We start from the raw sequence: 21,593 nt of genomic DNA, 5'->3' as shown, positions 1-21,593 counted from the left end.
GTTAAATCTGGGACTGCAAGGCCTCTTTGGGTTTTTGAGGTAAAAAGTCACGGCCATGGGGAGTCTGAGATTTATATTTCCAGATAAAATTCAACAGAGCTGTTTGTACTTTTTTCAATGTTTTGTTAGAGACAGTCACTTGTTTAAAAAAGGTAATGAAATTTAGGCAGTATATTCATTTTAAAATATGCTATACATCTCAATAGTGACTGGGGTAGTGTTTTCCATGTACATAGGGATTATCTTTAAGTAAAGCTGGGAAATGGACAGGTACTTTTAATGCACAACACACAGATGGTTTCTAAATGGAATGGCACTGCAATGCATTACTGAATATATATATATATTTTTTTTTTCATAAAACTTGCCCCTGCAACTAAACCCACTCTCCCTAATGTCAGGGTATTTTTATTTTTGAAACATATACTCTTTTTATTTTACCAGGAAACAAAAATAAACAATTGTACTGTATATAAATGTAATTTCATTTTCTGGGTCACAAAAAATATTTTTATATCAGTGTGCCGTGACATAAATATCTAAATCTGCACTAAAAAGACTAAAAAAATCCATCAAATTCTGTTAGATTGATGTAGCACCATAACAATTGTCAGCCAAATTTTCTAACCTCCAAAATCTGAAAAATGCTCTGGTGCAGCACTGCATGAAGATGTTAATTCCATATCAAACTACAATTCTCTAATAGTTGGTATAAAATGTTAGTGTTAACTGCAGTGAATATACATAAAGAATGGCTTCTTTTAGAAATCCAAGGGATGTGTGTTCTTCAAGTATTCTTGAACCTAGAGAAAAAAAAAGAAAGCGCCATAATTAGATTTGAATTCATATACTGTAGATTTAGAAATAAGCATGTAAACCTCCTGTAAAACTAAGAGGTTTAGATAAACTAAGGTGACTATCACTCTGTGGTCCTAAATTTCTCTCAGAAGGAGTGTCTCCCAGGATTCTGTGGTGTCGGCATAACCTGTCAGAAGTGACTCATGCAGAAAGCAAAGGGAGGAGAGAGCATACACTAGATGCTTTTAATTGAGAATAGTAGACACAACAGAACACGTGTCAAACACAAGCCCCGCGAGTGGAATCCAGCCCACTGGACAATTTAATGTGGCCCTTGCACCTCTCCTGCGGCTGTGGCACCCCCCTCATCTCCCCCCTCACTTTGTCTCAGCCCTTTTGTCTGCAGCAGAGAGGAGGACAGAACACCTCCTACAGACCCTGTGCCTCTCTGTGCAACCACAGCACCCCCTCATTTCTGCCTCCCCTGCTGTCAGCATTCAGCAGACTCTGGCAGCTGACTCCAGCCCTCTTCTGGTCCTCCTCCAGACCCTGCACTTTCTGCAGTTTGCACAATTATATGGTTTGCCATTGTACTGCTAGTCTTAACTTGGACCAAAAAGTTAAAACATAGGTAATGTAATAAACAGTGCTTGGTAATATTTGTACAATGATTTAAAAAAGAACTCTCTGTTACCAAAACACATTTTTTTAAATTATACAAAAGTTGTACACCTAAATATCTGCTTGCTATTATATTTCCTAGACTTCTACTTTCACTGCTAGTAGCTAGCGCTACTTTTGGCCCTATTTCTCCTGTGGGTCACAAGAGCGAACTTCATTCTGCATTCCTGTGACCTGTATTCGCTGTTCACTGATGGCTGATGTCATTCAGAGACTAGAGAGATTCCAGCTTTAACATTGGGATCTACCCAGATGCCCAACCAGAAGCTGGCTCAGCCTCTCAGAGAGCTGCTGAGATTCTGAGCCAGCCGCTCCCACTCCCTGTACAGCTCAGGCAGAGCACTAGGCAGGCTGGCAGTCACCAGCTGTCTGCTCACTGAAGAGTGAGAACTGAGTGATCAGAGATCTGTGATCGCTCAGTTCCTGATCTTAGAGGCAGCAGGGGCCAGGAACAGCATCTGATCAATGCTGCATCCATCTGGATGAGTAGGTGTGTTTGTTTTTTTTTTTTTTTAGGCCCGCACTTCTCTTTTAAGTTATTGCTAAAACCAGTAATAATCGAATGCAAAGGCAATTATTTAATATGATAAAGATGAGATATATTTATATAGTTTTACAGATACAACCGCCCTTTCGAGGGCAATCAAAATGCTGATGAGGCCCAAGATTAAACTGAGTTTGACACCCATGCTTTATGTTTTGTTCATTTTTTATTTTCAGAGTCTTACATCCACTTTAAGGTTTATATACCAATTATGCCACCAGACAGCTGACTTACCTTTCCAGGCTCTACCTATGAATAAAATATCACATTTACTTGGATAAACCCTTTAATGCTCCCTAAACAGATGGTTGGTATTAACCACTTGTCCTCCAGAAGATTTACCCCCCTTTATGACAGGCTTTTTTTTGGGATACAGCACTGCATTACTTAAACTGACAATTTTTTTTAATGCTTTGCTGGAACACAGGATCCAAGCCTTGCCTACTGACAAAATGGAGATCTGCCTTGTTTACATAGGCAGACCGCAGTTCTCCCTCTGTACCAAAGGATCGGCGGGTCCCAGCAGACATCGAGTCCGCAATACCCGCCAATCAGCTCCCACTGTGTATAATCCTAGTGGGAGCAGGCCGGCGGCTGTGTGCATGCGGGCCCCAAATCCAGTACTGCAGGATCACCTACTAGGTATGTGATCTGGCGCAGCAGTGCCACTTTGCCACTGTATTTGTAAGTTATACGGTCAGCAAGTGGTTAAACTTTGTGGTCCCTAGTAGCACTGGACACTCCTCTGCCCCTCCATACCTCCGCATCTGTGATCTTTAAGCCGCTGGACCTGTCCTGTCACAGGCACTTGTCAAAAGTGCCAACTACACTTCCCACAATGAAAAGTGCTCTATGTATGGAGGATGGGTGAATGAATAAAAGGTCCACCTCATCCATTCATAGAGCCTTTTTATTGTAGGAGAGATAGTACAGCTTTTATAAACTTAGCAAGGGGGCAGAAAAGGTGGCAGTAATCGGTAGAGTTGAAGAGTACCTGTGGCAGGTCCAGTGGCTCATAATACCCCCGCAGCACTGGCAGATCACAACTGGGTAGGGGGTATGGGGTGGCAGAGAAATTAATATTTCAACAAACAGGGCCACTACCAGTACAAGGAACACATCTCATTCAATGTAAGGGCCCTTTCACATGGGCGTTCCGCATGTCCGTATATCATCCTATTTTTTTGCGGGTGATATACGGAAATAATGTATGTCAATGGCATTGCGGATGTCAGCGGAATACCATCCGCTGACATCCGATTTGCGTCCTTTCAGTTCTGTTCCGTTTTTTGGAACGGAACAGAACCCTATTTTTGTTCCGTTTAAAAAACGGAACGGATGCAAAATCGGATGTCAGCGGTGTCATCTGCTGAATCCGCAATGCCCATAGATATACATTATGTCCGTATATCATCTGCAAACGGATGGGATGATATGCGGACATACGGTGCGGATGACACAAGTGTCATCCGCTCCATGAAAAAAAGAAAAAAAAGTGCCGGAGCGGATCGCAATGCGGTCCGCTCCGTGTGAAAGAGCTCTTAATGTGATTTCATCACTGATAGCAAAAAAAAACTATTTCACCTGTGGAAAACATGACCTATTAGAGTTACATCACATAAAGGCAGTGTTTTATAACCCAGAGATTGTTCTGAAAAAGTCGACTGATTTAAAATATATTGCTTAGTGGTAGAGGATTATTAATATCACGTTATTCATAGTTTGCTTGTCACTTTATGCTCACCGAGACAATGAAAGTACATTTTAATTATTGGTTTAATCTGCAGCATAGCGTTAATGACACTTTCTTTTGTACCCTCACTTTGCAGGTTTAGGTAAGAGACATTTTGTTCTACTAAATACAAATGAGATGAGTAGTTTATATGAAAACATTACCTGCAGGACAAACAGTTAATTGGGTGACTATGTCAAGTTTTCTTTGCCTAATGCACATAGGTAATTACAGAGTGTGGGTAATGGATCCACCTGTGTATCTATGGTGAATGTCTAGCTCTTCTTGCTGTATTGTTTTGCAGTTTGACATTGTGATTCTCCTTTGTAAGTTTAACTATGTACCAGGTATTGTGGAAACATCTCATTCAGAAGTCGATTACTAATGTGAAAGCCATTAAATAGCCCAACCAATAAATCATCCCCACAGGCCTGTTGATGAAGTTTTTGTACGATTATGTAATATTTCTGTACAAATGAGCAGTATTATAAAAAAGCATTGCAATGCATCATTTGTACATAATGATGCTCATTTATACAGAAAACAAATTGCACATAGTTACATAGTTACATATAGTTACATAGTAGGTGAGGTTGAATAAAGACAATAGTCCATCCAGTTCAACCTGTGTAGGCATGTGTGGCTGTAATCATCTCCCATACCCCCGAATGTTCTGATCCTTGAGATGTAAGTCTAAGAGTCTTTTGAAAGCCACCATACTACCCGCAGAAACCACCTCTTGTGGTAGAGAATTCCACAATCTTGTAGCCCTAACAGTAAAGAACCCCCCGCGTTGCCTGAGGTTAAAACGCTTCTCCTCTAATCGCATTGTATGCCCTCGAGTCCTCATGCAATCCCTTCGAATGAACAGCTTTTTTTCTAAGCTGGGATCCCCATTAAGATATTTATAAATTGCTATCATGTCCCCCCTCAGACGTCTCTTCTCCAGGGAGAATAAATCGAGCGATTGTAGACGCTCTTCATAGTCAAGGTCCTCCAATCCCCTAATGAGTTTAGTTGCCCTTCTCTGGACTCTCTCCAGCTCCAACACATCCCTCCTGAGGACTGGCGACCAGAACTGGACGGAATACTCCAGATGCGGTCGGACCAGAGTTTTATAAAGTGGAAGGATTATAGTCTTATCTCTGGAATGCATCCCTTTCTTTATGCATGCTAATATTCTGTTGGCTTTGGAAGCTGCTGCTTGACATTGCATGCTGTTTCCTAATCTATCATCAACCAATACTCCCAGATCCTTCTCCATTTTTGATTCCCCCAAGGGCTCCCCTCCTAACGTGTATTGTGATTTTATGTTTTTAGTCCCCAAGTGCAAAACCTTACACTTCTCCACGTTAAACCTCATTTGCCATGTCGTTGCCCACTCTGTTATTTTGTCCAGGTCATTCTGCAGGATATCTGCTTCATGTTGTGAAGTTATTGCCCTGCCCAATTTTGTGTCATCTGCAAAAACTGATATCGAACTACTGATCCCGACCTCAATGTTGTTTATGAATAAATTGAACAAGGTTGGTCCCAGGACTGAGCCTTGGGGGACCCCGCTTACCACCTCAGACCAGTCTGAGTATGCGCTGTTTATTACTACCCTTTGGACCCGCCTTTTTAGCCAGTTCCGTATCCAAGAGCAAACCCTGCTATCGATACCTGCAGACCTTATTTTATAAATTAAGCGCTTGTGGGGAACTGTATCAAACGCCTTAGCGAAATCCAAGTACACCACATCCACTGGTCTCCCCCTATCTAGCTCACAGCTCACCTCCTCGTAGAATGTAAGGAGATTGGTTTGACAAGAACGCCCATTTGTAAACCCGTGCTGATTACTGCTGATGATGTTGTTGTCCTTAGCAAACTCTACAATATAGTCCCTTATCATCCCCTCCAGAAGTTTACATACTACTGATGTCAAACTGACAGGCCTATAATTTCCCGGGATATGCCTCTGGCCCTTTTTGAATATTGGAATCACGTTAGCTTTCTTCCAATCCCCTGGTACATCTCCTGTCCTAATACTGTCAGCAAAGATCAGGAACAGTGGTCTCGATATAACTTTACTGAGTTCCTTGAGTACTCTCGGATGTATGCCATCCGGTCCTGGTGATTTGTTTGTGTTAAGTTTATCCAGCCTTTCCCTGATTTCCCCCTCTGTTAGCCATGGTGGCAAGTCCTGTTTATTACTACTAACCATACAGTCATGGTCAGTGTACCCCTCCTTTTCCTGTGTAAAGACTGACGAGAAAAAAGCATTTAGCACGGTTGCTTTTTCAGTGTCCTCTGTAACCATCCTCCCATCATTGTTAATTATGTGTGCAATATGCTCTGCCTTAGTTTTTTTGCTGTTGATATATTTAAAGAATTTCTTTGGGTTTTTTTTACTATCCTCCGCTATTTGTCTCTCAAAGTTGATTTTAGCCATCTTGATTTCTTGTTTACTTTTCTTATTTGCCTCCTTGTATTGCTCGAAAGCCGATACTGTGCCCTCTGATTTATACTTCTTGAAGGCCAATTTTTTCCCCCTAATAAGTTTTATGACGCTACAGTTTAGCCAGCCAGGTTTGGCTTTGTCTCTTCTAAATTTATTTCCCATAGGAATGCACTGCAAGATGCCTTTGCCTAATATGTTCCTAAAGCATTCCCATTTTTCCTCTGTGGTCAGGGATCCCAGGGTTTGGTCCCAGTTTACCTTTTCCATCATTGAGTACAATTTTGGAAAGTTTGCCCTTCTGAAGTTTAGGGTTCTTATGTTCCCCACTTGTCTTGTTATGTTGTTATTTACACTAAATGTGATCATCCTGTGATCGCTAGAGCCCAGGTTGTCCTGGACTCCTACCTCCGAGATTATGTCTGGGTCATTAGTGAGCAATAGATCCAGGACTGCGTTTTCTCTGGTGGGGGAATCCACCAACTGTGACATGTAATTATCCAGTAAGGTTTCCGTGAATAGGCGGGCCTTCTGTGAGTGTGCAGTCCCCTCTTCCCAGTCAATGTCGGGGTAATTGAAGTCCCCCAATACGATGACTGATCCCAATTTTGCCACTTTACCCATTAGTGCTAAAAATTCCAGCTCTACCTCCTCCCCTTGGTTAGGTGGCCTATAGCAAACCCCCACAATTACTTTCCCCTTTTCTCCTTCCCTATGGAGTTCAACCCACACAGATTCTAAATCCATGCTCATCCCATCCGTAATGTCACTCCTTTCTGTCACCTTTATATTGTTCTTGATATAGAGACATACCCCTCCCCCTCTTTTTCCTACCCTGTCCTTCCGGTACACCGAATACCCTTGGATATTGGCCAGCCAGTCATGTGAGGGGTCGAACCAAGTCTCTGTTATTCCCACAAGGTCTATGTCCTCCTCATGTACTAACATTTCCAACTCATCCATTTTATTAGCTAGGCTCCTGGCATTAGCATATACACCTCTTAGTTTTAAGGAAGTTAAGCGCAATTGGCGGTTATGTTTATTCCTGTTTGGTCTGAGGTTCTCCCGCACAGACCTGCCAATTGACATTGTGGACCTACTGTCGCTGCTGACACTACAGCTGCCTTCAGTCCTCTGCTTCCTCCTGACTGACTCTACTTCTGAGCCCTCCCCCCCGTCTCCTAGTTTAAAAACATGATTCATAATTATATGTATTACAAATATGCTGCACACCTACTGGAAAAACTGTTATTACATGTTGAAAAGACGAAAATCTAACCCTGACAGTTTATTAACCACTTAAGGACCAGGCCTTTTTCTGACACTTGTTGCTTACAAGTTAAAATGAGTATTTTCTGCTTTCTGTATACATTTTTATAGGAAAGAATGGCGGTTTTTGCAATATTTTATGTCACACTGTATTTGCGCAGTGGTCTTTCAAACGCAATTTTTTTTGGAAAAAAAATTTCAATAAATTAAAAAGAAAAAAAAAAAAAAAAGTAAAGTTAGCACAATTTTTTGTAAAATGTGAAAGATGATGTTACACCAAGTAAACTGATACCTAACATATTGTGCTTTTAAATCGCGTACACTCATGGAATGGCGACAAACTACATTACTTAAAATTCTCCATAGGTGACGCTTTAAAAATTTTTGCCTGTTACCAGTTTAGAATTACAGAAGAGGTCTAGTACTAGAATTATGATCACTGTGATACCTCACATGTGTGGTTTGAGCACCGTTTACATTTAGGGGCACGACTTACATATGCATTCACTTATGCATGCGAGTACGGAGAGATAGGGCGCTTTACATTTTTTTTTCTTATTTATGTTATTTATTTAATTTTTTTTTTCCACTGTCCCTTTCATTTTTTTTTTCTGATCACTTTTATTGCTGTGATAAGGAATGTACACGTCCCTTGTGACAGCAATAGTCACGTGTCAGGTATTTTTTATGGGGGAATTTGGGGTCTATAAGACCCTGAATCCCTCCTTTGCACTTAAAAGCATTCAAAATGCCAAGTTTAGTGGTTTTGAATACTGACTTTTTTTTTTTTTTTTAATCTGGCGCCTTTACAACCACTTGAAGCAAAATGACGTAAAGGTATGTGATTTTGCGGCAAGTGGTTAAAGAAGAATTCCACGTATAAATATTTTTATCTGGCAACATTGCTCCAGATTAGACTAATGTAACTATGTATATACCATACTTGGCCAAAGTCCCTGGAAGCTGTAAATCACTGAAGCAAACACCATAACTCCAATGACTTGCTTCCGGGCCCCATCTTAAGTGGTTGTCCTGATACATTCCAAATACAGGAGGTAGGCCTGAATGGCACCTGTGCGGAATAGCTGACTTCCTGTGTTCAGAATGAATCAGGTTGGCTGCTCAGCAAGGGACCCAGAAACAAGTGGAGAACAATGGAGTAGCTACTTCAATGATTTATAGCTTCCAGGGGCATTGGCCAGGTATTGGAAATGCATAGTAAAATTGGTCTAAGCTGTACCACTGTAACTATATAATAACCATACCTGGGATTAATCTTTAAGTATGTGTGACCTTGGCACCTTAAACACATCAATAAAGGGCCACTTTCACCCCTTTCCTGCCCAGGCCAATTTTCAGCTTTCAGTGCTGTCACATTTTGAATGACAATTGCGCGGTCATGCTATACTGTACCCAAATAAAATCTGTATCATTTTTTTTCACACAAATAGAGCTTTTTTTTGGTGGTATTTAATCACCGCTGGTTTTTTTTTTATTTTTTACAAAAAAGAAAAATGACAGAAAATTTTGAAAAAAAAAACATTTTTTTACATTTCTGTTAGAAAATTTTGTAAATAAGTAATTTTTCTCCTTCAATGATGTGCGCTGATGAGGCAGCACTGATGGGCACTGAAAGGCAGCACTGATGGGCACTGGTGAGGTGGCACTTATGGGCACTGATAGGTGGCACTGATGAGCACTAATAGGTGGCACTGATGGGTACTTATAGGTGGCACTGATGGGCACTGAAGGACGAAACTGATGGGCACTGATGGGAGGCACTGATGGGCAGCACAGATGAGCAGGCACTGATGGGCACTGACTGGCAGCACTATGGGCACTGATTGAGGTCACTGTGGGCACTGATTGAGGGCATTGTGGGCACTGATTTGGGTCACTGATGGTCATTGGTTGGTCTTTTTGATGGGTGAATTATGGGCACTGTTTTTACTTTACTGTGATCAGGGCACTGATGATCAGTGCCCTGATTACCTGTCCTAGACTCTCCCCTTTGAGAAGGAGCCGCTGTTCGGCTGTCCTTGCCACACACACTAACAGTGTGAGGCAAGGAGAGCCGATAAACGGCACTTCCTCATTTACATGTGACCGGCTGTTATTGGACATAGCCAATCACATGGGTAAAGAGCCACATAATTGGCTCTTTACCAAGATCGGGGTCGCGCCATGTCCAAGGAACACAATCACCGCACTGCGCGCCCCCAGGTGGTGCGAGAGCGGCCATTCTGGGGCGCCATCATATGATGTCCTCTCAGAACGAGAGACGCAACGCTCCACCATCATTTGATGGTGGGCGGGTGACAAGTAGTTAAGGAAAATCCAAAGCCAAAACTTTTTTTGTATTGTATAAAATATGGGAGAGTTAAAACGCCTGAAAAAGTATTTTGTGCCCATTAGGAAGATTTCCCTTCACTTTCTGTTCCATTGATACATAATGAAGTGGGAGGAGATTTCTCAAAAGTAAGCAAAGCTACCTCTTGGAGAGTGTTTGCGTGAACAGGTGTCCCCATTGGAAGAATTGACTTCTATTCCTGCGCTGGTGGCAACTCAAAATGTGTAATTTTCCCTTACTTTTGGTCCTGGTGACAGCAGAAACATAGAAAAGAGAAGGCAGAAAAAAGATCAAGCGATCCATTGAGCCTGCCTGGTTTTTTTGTTTTTGTTTTTTATAGATTTTTTTTTTTCTCTAACTTTTTTTGTCTGACCATAGATCTATGTTTGAAGTCATTTACTTGTAAGGAAAAGATTCCGCGCTATGGATATGGGGAAAGGGGCTGCAGCCTCCCTCAGATATAGCCAAAGGCTATATTTAAAAGAATATTCAAATAAAGGGGTGAGGGAATATGGCACTGCCTGGGATAGGATTTGGGGGGATATGTATGCTCTGAGGGAGGTTAATAAGTAAAGTAATATGGTAAATATAGTAAACAAATCTCATATATATAGGCAATCTTCTGTAAAAAATATAGTCAGTCCAACAAATACATTTTAAATATATGAGATTATATATAGCTAGTCATTGGTTATGTGAATCTCATATATAGACAATCTTCTGTGAAAATACAATCATTCATACAAGTAAAAAAATAAATAAACATGTCTTGAATAAATGAGGTTATATATAGTTTGTCATTAATTATGCAAATCCAACACATAAGCATAAGAACTTAAAATAGATGGTAAAAATAAATTAAAATAAAATAAGATTAAAGTGACTAGTGCGGTGGTCTGGGCTACCAGGGTGTGTGCCCAGTAAAGTGACTAGGTGACATTGGTTGTACCAAAGAAATAAAACTGTGATCTAAAGTGACTTGTGCAGGTATGGTGTAACACTCTGGGTATCAAATTAGAAACTTAGTAACAGTGTCCAAGTGCGTAACTAAGTTTAGATATTAGTAAGTAATTACGGTACAAAAAATGTGTATAACTGGTGTCACAAAATAACTTAGTGGGTTATAAATATAAATGATAAAGGTGACCAGTGCAATCAATCCAATGACTGGGCAATCAGTCAAATGGAATTATTTAGGTGTAGGTGAACATATATACAATATAAAATATCCAGTAAATAATACATGGATCAGAATAAGTAGTCCATATATAGGGGTGATTAGTAGGTCTTCATGCGACAATTCCCGACTGGACCTGGGGGTGGCGTTGTGACGTTTAGAGTGCACGCGATTGCTCTAGTACAAAATGCACTCAACAGAGAACCTAACCCCACACAGGGGTATTAGGCGGGGGGTATATGTACTGTGGGGTACAGTATTGGGATGCCCGATCCTGTAGGTCATAGGTGGTGATCCTGGGTTCCTATCTCCAGAAAGGGGGGTCCTCAGCTAACCGACTATGGCTTTGTCTCAGCCTGTCCTCCAGCAGTGAATGGTGTGTCTCCTCTCACCTACACACCGAGCCACTCTCTCAACTCGATTACAAGGCGGACTCGATTACGAGGTCTACACCCTGGCCCCGACCGCCGCACTAGTCACTTTAATCTTTTTTAATTTAAATTTATTTTTACCATTTTAAGTTCTTATGCTTATGTGTTGGATTTGCATAATTCATGACGAACTATAAATAACCTAATTTATTCAAGACACGTTCATTTATTTTTTACTTGTTTGAATGATGTATTTTCACAGAAAATTGTCTATATATGATATTTGCATAACCAATGACTAGCTATATACTTTGTATAATCTCATATATTTAAAATTTATTTAAAAAAACAAAAAATTTATTTGTCGGACTGTCTATATTTTTTACAGAAGATTGCCTATATATAAGATTTGTTTACTATATTTACCATATTACTTGTATACCAATGCCAGAAGCCTGGCCAACAAGATGGGAGAGCTGGAGCTGCTGATGTTTGAGGAGGACTTAGATTTAGTGGGGATAACTGAGACTTGGTTCGACAGCTCTCATGATTGGATGGCGACCATTCAGGGGTATTCCCTTTATCGCAGGGATAGAGAGGGTAAAACAGGGGGAGGGGTATGTCTGTATATTAAGAACAGTATACAGGTAAATATGAGGGATGATATTAATAATGGAGCTATGGACGAGGCAGAATCCCTATGGGTAGAGCTTCAAAGGGAAGGCACGGTGGGGAAGGTAATATTGGGCGTATGCTATAGGCCCCCCAACCAGAGTGAGGAGGGGGAGGCGGACCTCATGTTACAGATAGGATTGGCAGCAAGGATGGGAAATGTCATTATAATGGGGGACTTTAATTATCCGGATATAGACTGGGCAGAAGGAACCGCGCACTCAGCCAAGGCTAGGCAGTTCCTAAATATTTTGCAGGACAATTTCATGGGTCAGATGGTGAATGCACCGACAAGAAACAATGCGGTACTTGACCTACTGATTACCAACAATGCAGACCTGCTCACGGATATAGAAATACGGGAAAACTTAGGGAGCAGTGACCATAGGTCAATTGGTTTCAGTATTAATCACAGTAATAGGAAACACAAGGGTAATATTAAGACGCTGAATTTCAAAAGAGCCAATTTCCCTAAACTGCGCTCACTGCTAGAAAATATAAAATGGGATAGAACCCTGGGAACAAAGAACACGGAGGAAAAATGGGAGTGCTTCAAGAGCATACTTAACAAGGGGGTGGGCCAGTGCATTCCACTGGGAAATAAATTTAAAAGAACAAAACGAAACCCTGGGTGGCTAAACTCCAACATAAAAATGTATATTAGAGCTAAAGAAAAGGCCTTCAAAAAATACAAGACTGAGGGGTCAGTGGCAGCATTTAAGCATTATAAAGAGTGTAATAAGAAATGTAAAGATGAAATCAGGGCGGCTAAAATAGAACACGAGAGACATATAGCGGAGGAGAGTAAAAAGAACCCCAAGAAGTTCTTTAAGTATATAAACAGCAAGAAAGCGAGGCCAGAACACATTGGCCCCATAAAAGATGATAAAGGAAAAATGGCCACTGAGGACAGAGAAAAGGCGGAAGTGTTAAATAATTTCTTTTCTTCAGTCTTCACAAAGGAATCGGGGGTCTACACAAACCCAGCTTGTAAGGCCGAACTAAATAATACACCTCAGGAAGTGCCGCCATGGCTAACAGAAGATAGACTTAGAGCTAAACTAGAGAAGCTTAACATAAATAAATCCCCGGGACCGGATGGCTTGCACCCGAGGGTTCTTAAAGAGCTCAGCCAGGTGATTGCCAGACCATTATTCTTGATCTTTAAGGATAGTTTACAGACGGGTATGGTGCCAGCTGATTGGAAAAAAGCCAACGTGGTACCAATATTTAAAAAGGGGCCGAGATATATCCCGGGTAACTATAGGCCGATCAGCCTAACATCTGTAGTCTGCAAAATATTGGAGGGGATGTTAAGGGACCACATACAAGACTTTAGTAATGAAAACGGTATTATAAGTATTAATCAGCACGGATTCATGAAAAATCGTTCGTGCCAAACCAATCTATTAACCTTCTATGATGAAGTGAGCTGCCACCTAGATAAAGGTAAGCCTGTGGATGTGGTGTATCTGGACTTTGCAAAGGCCTTCGACACCGTTCCCCACAAACGCTTACTGTACAAACTAAGGAAGATAGGTATGGACCATAAGGTGAGTACCTGGATAGAGAACTGGCTCCAGGGGAGAGTACAGAGGGTGGTGATTAATGGGGAGTACTCGTATTGGGCGGGTGTGGAAAGTGGGGTTCTGTCCTGGGACCAATCCTGTTTAATTTATTCATAAATGATCTAGAGGAGGGGATATCTAGTACAATCTCAGTATTTGCGGATGATACTAAATTAGGCATGCCAATATCTTCTATGCAGGATGTGGAAACCTTGCAAGCGGACCTGAACAAAATAACGGAGTGGGCAACTACATGGCAGATGAGATTTAATGTTGAAAAATGTAAAGTAATGCACTTGGGGGCCAGAAACCAGAAAGCAAGCTACTCGCTAGGGGGGGAACCTCTGGGTGAGTCTAGGATGGAAAAGGACTTAGGGGTACTGGTAGACAACAGGCTTGGCAGTGGCATGCAATGCCAGGCCGCAGCAAGCAAAGCCAACAGAATACTGGGATGTATAAAAAAGGGGATTCACTCCAGAAATAAAGAGATTATTCTCCCGCTCTACAAGACTCTGGTCCGGCCACATCTGGAGTATGCTGTCCAGTTCTGGGCACCGGTCCTCAGAAAGGATGTGCTGGAACTGGAGAAAGTCCAGAGAAGGGCAACAAAAATAATTAGGGGAATGGAGGACATCAGCTATGAAGAAAGACTACAAGCCCTGAACTTATTCTCTCTGGAGAAGAGACGATTGAGGGGGGATATGATATCAATGTACAAATACTGTACTGGCGACCCGAGCATAAGGAACAAACTATTCAGAGAAAGGAGATACAATAAGACTCAGGGCCACTCACTAAAACTAGAGGAAAGGCGGTTTAACCTTAAAGTGCGTAAGGGGTTCTTCACTGTAAGAGCGGTAAGGATGTGGAATTCTCTTCCACAAGCAGTCGTATCAGCAGGGAGCATTGATAGTTTCAAAAAACTGTTAGATGGACACCTTAAAGACCACAACATACAGGGGTATACAATGTACGGCTAAAAGCAAACACACACACACATCATAGGTTGAACTGGATGGACTGATGTCTTTTTTCAACCTCACTAACTATGTAACTATGTAACTTTACTTATTTACCTCCCCCAGAGCATACATATCCCCCCACATCCTAACCCAGGCAGCGCCATATTCCCTCACCGCTTTATTCAAAGTCATTTACTGTTGACTGTCTCACTAGCTCTGCTGGAAGTTTATTCCAAGCATCATCTACCCTTTCAGTAAAATTATACTTTCTACGATTAGTTTTGAACTTTCCTCCAGTTAGTTTGATGTCACCTTCGCGTGTTCTTGATTTTGGTTTGAAAATACTGCCCTCCTGAACCTTTTTCACCCCCTTGATGTATTTAAAAGTTTCAATCATGTTTCCCCTTTCCCTTCTTTCCTCCAGACTGTACATACTAACCCGTCCCTGAAGTTGCTATAGAAGTCTTTAGGACATTAGGACACAGTAATAAAAAAATTAAACCTGACAGGATAGTGGTTTGATACTTAATCCAAAACTAAGAAATACTTTGGGCTTTTGATATACTCAGGGGCGTAACTACAGGTGTTGCAGGGGTTGCAATTGCAACTGGGCCCCATGCTCCAGGGGGCCTGTGCAGCTCCCCTGTACACCTGGATAAGAGGGGCGGCGGGGGCAGCATGTAGAGAAATCACTGTCCTCCTCTTTCCTCCTGTAGCTGCAGGAGGAAAATGGAGGAGATTGGTTCCTCTGTATGCTGCCCCCACCACTCCTCCTATCCAGTTCACTTGTGTTCTGCTGTCTCCGGGCCCCTGTGTGCTCCCCTGCCCCCCCCCCCTACTGTGCTCCCTTCCCTCTCCTGAGGGCTGCTGCAGGTTATGTGTCACAATAGAGAACCAGGAAGGGGTCAGTAAATATGTAATTTACCAGCTCCTTCCTTTTCTGAATGGACAGAGTCATAATCAGTGACATTGTAAAAAAAATAAAATAAAATGATGAAATTGAATACAATTAAAATACCAAAAAATAAAAACTACTGACACCAGTGGGTGAACTTCCAGGATCGCAAAGGTCACACTTGCGACCGGGCCCTGGCATTTCACCACTGTAGGGAGGCCCCAAGATGGCAGGAAGGGGGCCCACTGCAGAACTTGTGAAAGGGTCCGTTATAAAGGGCCCCGCAACGAGAGTAAAGGGCCCCAGGATCAGTGGGAAGAGCCCTATGCTTGAAGGGCAGGGTTTCTTGCACAGGGGCCCTGAAGGTTCTAGTTACGCCTCTGGATATACTCTGTAGTGTTAATAAACCCAGGACCCTGCATTTACTATATCTGGTCTCCCATAGTACACAGAACATGGAAATACAATAGTTTTAGTAAATATAAACGGTTAAATACCTTTTTTTTTAGCAGCAGTTTATAGCAGTCTTGTGACTTTTATCAGTGTCTGGTTTAAGCTTGTAGGAGGAGTTTCAATTAAATCTGACTATCCTATAAGGATTCAGGATTCCTGACCCTCTGTCTGGACATGTCTGGACAGTGCTGAGCACATGCATTCTCCCAAGAAAAAAACTAATTCTCTAGCAATATACACCAAACTGAGCATGTACATCCCCTAGCCTCTGTTCTATCAGAAGATAGATTGAGGACAGTGGAAGAAGGGGAGAAACAGAGAAGACAGGATCAAACAGCCTTTTTACGCAATGCAGAGGATTAACCCCTAAGATTCCACAGTGAGTATAACAAGCATGCTTTACAGATTCATTTTACTGTTGTGAGTTTAGTAACACTTTAATGATCATATTAACCACTTGCCGATCGGGCCATAGCCAAATGATAGCTACAGCGCAGTCAGCTTATGCTAGGAGGGCGTACAATGATGTCCTCCCAGAATCACGCTTCCCGCACGCCGCGCTCGCCGGCATCACGGATTGTGGTAAAGAGCCAATGACATTGGCTCTTTACCACATGATCGGTCCGTCCAATGATGGAGCGATCACTTGTAAACAAGTCAGCGCATGTCCGGTTTATTTCTCTCCTCTCCTCGCACACTGTACACAAGGATAAGTGCAACGTGCGAGGAGAGGAGAGAAACTGCAGCTGCAGCCATCCTCTGCCTCCTCCATACCTAAATTATGCCCATCCGTGCCTCATCCATGCCACGTCTGTGCCTCATCTGTGCCTCATCCATGCCTCATTCGTGCCACATCCATGCCCATCGGTGCCATATCTGTGCCCACTCATGCCACCTCAGTGCTCATCAATGCCACATACGTACTCATCCATACCACATCAGTGCTCATCCATGCTATGCCAGTGCTCATCCATGCCAGATTGCTCATCCATTCCACGTCAGTGCTCATCAATGCTACGTCAGTGCTAATCCGTGCCACATCCATGCCACATCAGTGCTCATCCGTGCTACATTTATGCCATGTCAGTGCTCATCCATGCCACATCCATGCCACATCAGTGCTCATCTGTGCCACATCCATGTCACGTTAGAGCTCACCTGTGCCACATCCATTCCACATCAGTGCTCATCCATGCCACATCAGTGTTCATCCGTGCCACATCAGTGCTCATCCATGCCACACTTGTGCCACATCAATGCTCATCTGTACCACATCAGTGCTCATCCGTGCCACATCCATGCCACGTCAGTGCTCATCTGTGCCACATCCATGCCATGTCAGTGCTCATCCGTGCCTCATCCGTGCCACATCCATGACACATCAGTGCTCATCCATGCTACATCCATGCCACGTCAGTGCTCATCCATGCCACATCCATGCCACATCAGTGCTCATCCGTGCCACAGCCATGCCATGTCAGGGCTCATCCGTGCCACATCCATGCCATGTCAGTGTTTATCCATGCCACATCCTTGCCACGTCAGTTCTCATCCATGCCACATCCATGCCACTTCAGTGCTCATCCATGCCACGTCAGTGCTCATCCGTGCCACATCAGTGCTCATCTGTGTCACACTCGTGCCACATCAGTGCTCATCTGTACCACATCAGTGCTCATCCGTGCCACATCCATGCAACATCAGTGCTCATCCGTGCCACATCAGTACCACTACAGTGCTTATCAGTGCCCTACAGTGCCTCACAAAATTGTAATGTAAAGTCAGGAAATGAGGGTGCTCCCTGCATGTTGGGCCTCTGTATGTGGCTAGGCTGTGGAAAAGTGTCACACATTTGGTATCGCTATACTCAGGAGGAGTAGCAGAATGTATTTTGGGCTGTCATGTTTGCTATGTACATGCTATGTGTTAGAAATATCTTAAAAATGGACAACTTTGTGTAAAAAAAAAATGTGTTTTCATTTTCTTTCCACATTTACCAAAAACTTGTGGAAAAAAAATGACATGTTCAAAAGACTCATTATGCCTCCTAGATTATGTGTTGGAGTGTTTGCTTTCCAAAATGGGGTCATTTTGTGAGCGTTTCCATTGTCCCGGTGCTCCAGGACCTTCAAAAGAACAATAGGTTGTCAGGAAATTATATGTGTTATTTTTTTCTCCTAGAACACCTGGAGTTGCTACTTGGATGTTGGACCTCTGTATGTGGTCAGGCTGTGTAAAAGTCCCACACATGTGGTCTACTCAGGAGGAGTAGCAGAATGTATTTTGGGGTGAAGTTGCAAATATGCCTTTATAGTGTGTGAGAAATAACTTGGTAATATGACCATTTTGTGAAAAAAAAAAAAAATCTTCATTTTGCAAAGAATTGTGGAAAAAAAAATTACAACTTCAAAAAACTCACCAATGTCACCATGCCTCTTAATAAATACCTTGGAATTTCCACTTTCCAAAAAGGGGTCGTTTGGGGGGTATTTGTACTTTACTGGCTTGTTAGGGGCTCAAGAAATGAGATCAGTACATCAGTACATAGCTTGTAGACTCTACAACCTTCACAAAGACCAAAAAATTTATACTTATTTGGGTTATTTTTTTTACTAAGATATGTAGCAGTATAAATTTTGACAAAAATTTATGAAGAAAATTTACTAAATTTGCAAAATTTTAAAACCGAAACGAAGAAAAATGCATTTTTTTTTACAATATTTTCGGTCTTTTTTCATTAATAGCACAAAAAATAAAAGACCCAATTATGATTAAATATCACCAAAAGAAAGCTCTGTTTGTGTGAAAAAAAAGGATGTAAATTGCATATGGGCACAGTGTTGCATGACTGAGTAATTGTCATTCAAAATGTGAGAGCACTGAATGCTGAAAATTGGTCTGGTTAGGAAGGGGGTTGTGGTGCCCAGTGGGTAAGTGGTTAAAACATCTTTCCTATTTTCCTTGTATTCACCTTTTCATTAGCATCAATTCAGTCCCATAGCCTATAAAAAATATCAAGTGCTTATCTGTGGTTAAAAAATAGCAAATTATACTATGCATTTTAAATATTTTTCTTCATGGAAGATATAATTTGAGAAAATCACATACTATAGGCCATCCAATTGTAGAAGGTACATCTGACATATGGGTGATCCTTAATCAATTATAGACCTTACAGGAATAAGACGGACGATATTGAGAACCGCTTACGCAGAAATAATATCCGCATAGTGGGACTCCCGGAGAAGGTGGAGGGACGGGACTCCACTGACTTTGTTGAGACTTGGCTATGCGATACTTTTGACAGGGCCTCCTTCTCCCCCCTGTTTGCAATGGAGAGGGCACATCGGGTCCCCACTAGAGCCTTGCCTGGCAATGCCCCCAGACCAATGCTTGCCAAAATACTCCACTATCGTGACAGGGAAAAGATCTTACGGCTGGCCAGAGAGAAGGCTGACATACGTTTCAATGGGGTCAGAGTGTCATTCTACCCTGACTTTTCGGCCGAGGTGCAGAAGCAAAGAGCAAAGTTTACCGAAGTGAAGCAACGACTTCAACGCCTTGGTCTGGTGTATGCCATGCTGTACCCTGCTCGTCTGCGTGTCACGGCTGAGGGAAGGGCACACTTTTTTGATACTGCCGCTGACGCGGTGAATTGGCTGGACGTGCATGAGCCCGTTCTCCGCCGCAGACGCCCTGAGGATCCGGGAGACTGAGTTGGGGTGGTGGCGTGATCGGTTCCTGCTGAGTTTCGGGGTTTGCTCCCCTATGCAAATAATTACACGCTTGGATTACAAATTGGCCCGGCCGGGGACGTTTACAGTTACCTGTTGGGACAGTGATGCTCTACATGAGGTATGCATATCTGTACTTTGCAGTATCTACCCACACTGCTGGTGTGGCACGTTATGCTTTTTTCGCACGGTTGTGCGTTTTTGGGCGGGTGGACACCGCTGGACTGTCCGGGACACCGCTGGACTGTCCGGACATTGTTGGGTTTACCATACCGTATCTGCCCGCCCGCTTTCAGTTTTGTGACGAGGCACCGTTGTGCCTTGCTGGACTGAGACTTCTCATTCTGTGCTCTGATTCTGTTTTTGAGAGAACTTCACCCACACTGGACTTTTTTGGTTCTATGCTCCCACGGCCGAGGCCTCTTTTACTCTTGTTGCTGGATGTCGCTCCCTGCTCTGTTGCACGACAGCGGTGCAGGGGGGCCGAAGCCACACAATTTCTTTTTCTTTTCCCATGGCTGGAGTACCTGTAATTTCATGGAATGTCCGTGGCCTTGGGTGCCCAGTAAAGCGGTCTATGATTGCCAAACAATTGAAGAAATACCACCCGGCCATCATAGGTCTGCAAGAGACACACCTGCAGGGGGACACAGTGGGATGTTTACGGTATTCTTAGGTGGGCTGGGGGTATCACTCCACCCACTCCACGTACTCAAGGGGAGTCAGCGTACTGGTCCACAGGGTGCTGGCTTTCCGGGAGCTGGGGGTGCTGGTGGACCCGGAGGGGAGGTTTGTCTTTTTACATTGTGTGCTATTTCAGTTTACATGTGTGTTGGCGATGGTTTACATTCCGCCCCCGTTCTCATCCTCAGTTTTGAGGGAATTGCTTAACTTCATGTTGGATAAAATGGGCACCCTGTTGATTGCTATGGGAGATTTTAATGGTATCTTGGATCCTGCCCGGGATAGGCATCCGCCGTCCCCCTCCTCGGTGGCTAAAAGGGACACTGCCCTTTCGCGCTTCCTGGAGGAGGTGGAGTGGTCGGAGGCCTGGCGTTTGAAGCACCCTGGCGTGGTTAAATTTTCTTGTTTTTCTAAAACGCACTCCACCCTGTCTAGGATTGACCTTTGTGTGTGTGATAGGGCCGCCCTCCCGGTAGTGTAGGAGGCGGAATATGCCCTTAGGGGAATCTCTGATCACTCTCCGCTGGTGGCTTGGCTTGCGGTGCGCCCCCGGGTGGCCTTAAATAGGGCCCCCTGGAGGTTCAATGCGTTTTGGCTGAAGCTATTCCCGCAGGACGGCGGCATTGCCTCTGCTATCGGGGAGTTTTTTTAGATCAATGGCCAACATGGGGATGTGTTAACGAGATGGGATGCCTTCAAATGTTTCCTCCGAGGGGTGTTGATTACCCGCATCAGAAAAGTTCAGACGGGGTCTAGGCAATTTGAGGAACTTTTAGCTGGTACCACGCAGAGGCTGGAGGAGGATTATATTCTTGACCCGACTGAGGAGAAGAGGGCAGCCTGGCTCTCGGCTCAATCGGTGTGGTTGGGGGAAGTCCGATCTAAAGTTGACAAAAAACACTTTTTCTCCAAGACCACGTTTTATGAGGAGGGGGAACGGACGGGCCGTTTACTGTCTCGTTTGGTGGGGGTGCGCCCCTCGGTTCCCCCCATAGGGGCACCTCGGTTGCCAACAGGGCGGTTGGTGAATAGGCAGGAGGAGATTATGGAGGAACTTACTAGATTTTACACTGACATTTACTCTACGAGGGTGACGTACACTTCAGAGGAGTTGCAGGAGTATTTGGGTGACATACCGTTTCTGAGACTCACAGCTGAACAGCGGGAGAGGCTAGAGGCACCCATTACAGAGGAGGAGTTGGTGGAAGCATTGGCCCTCTTTCCGGGAGCCAAGGCACCCGGGGATGATGGCCTCCCCGTGGAGGT

The 21,593-nt window shown here is 43.3% G+C and overlaps 1 protein-coding gene across 1 annotated transcript in view; it reads right to left on the bottom strand.

Moving 5' to 3' along the window:
* Nucleotides 1-599: 599 nt before the first annotated feature.
* LOC309544332 (uncharacterized protein) overlaps nt 600-21,593 on the bottom strand; it is a gene marked incomplete at its 5' end in the record, with an annotated part of 134,849 nt that continues 113,855 nt past the window's right edge. The window contains one exon of the mRNA XM_082243237.1: nt 600-803. Coding sequence (XP_082099363.1) covers nt 762-803 — 42 coding nt within the window. The 3' untranslated portion in view covers nt 600-761. The remainder of the gene's footprint in view (nt 804-21,593) is intronic.

Source organism: Pelophylax lessonae, assembly GCF_965119305.1.
Source record: "Pelophylax lessonae genome assembly, chromosome: 1".
NCBI lineage: Eukaryota > Metazoa > Chordata > Amphibia > Anura > Ranidae > Pelophylax > Pelophylax lessonae.
The sequence above is the reverse complement of the archived record's forward strand: the minus strand, read 5'-3'. Positions and strand labels throughout refer to the sequence as shown.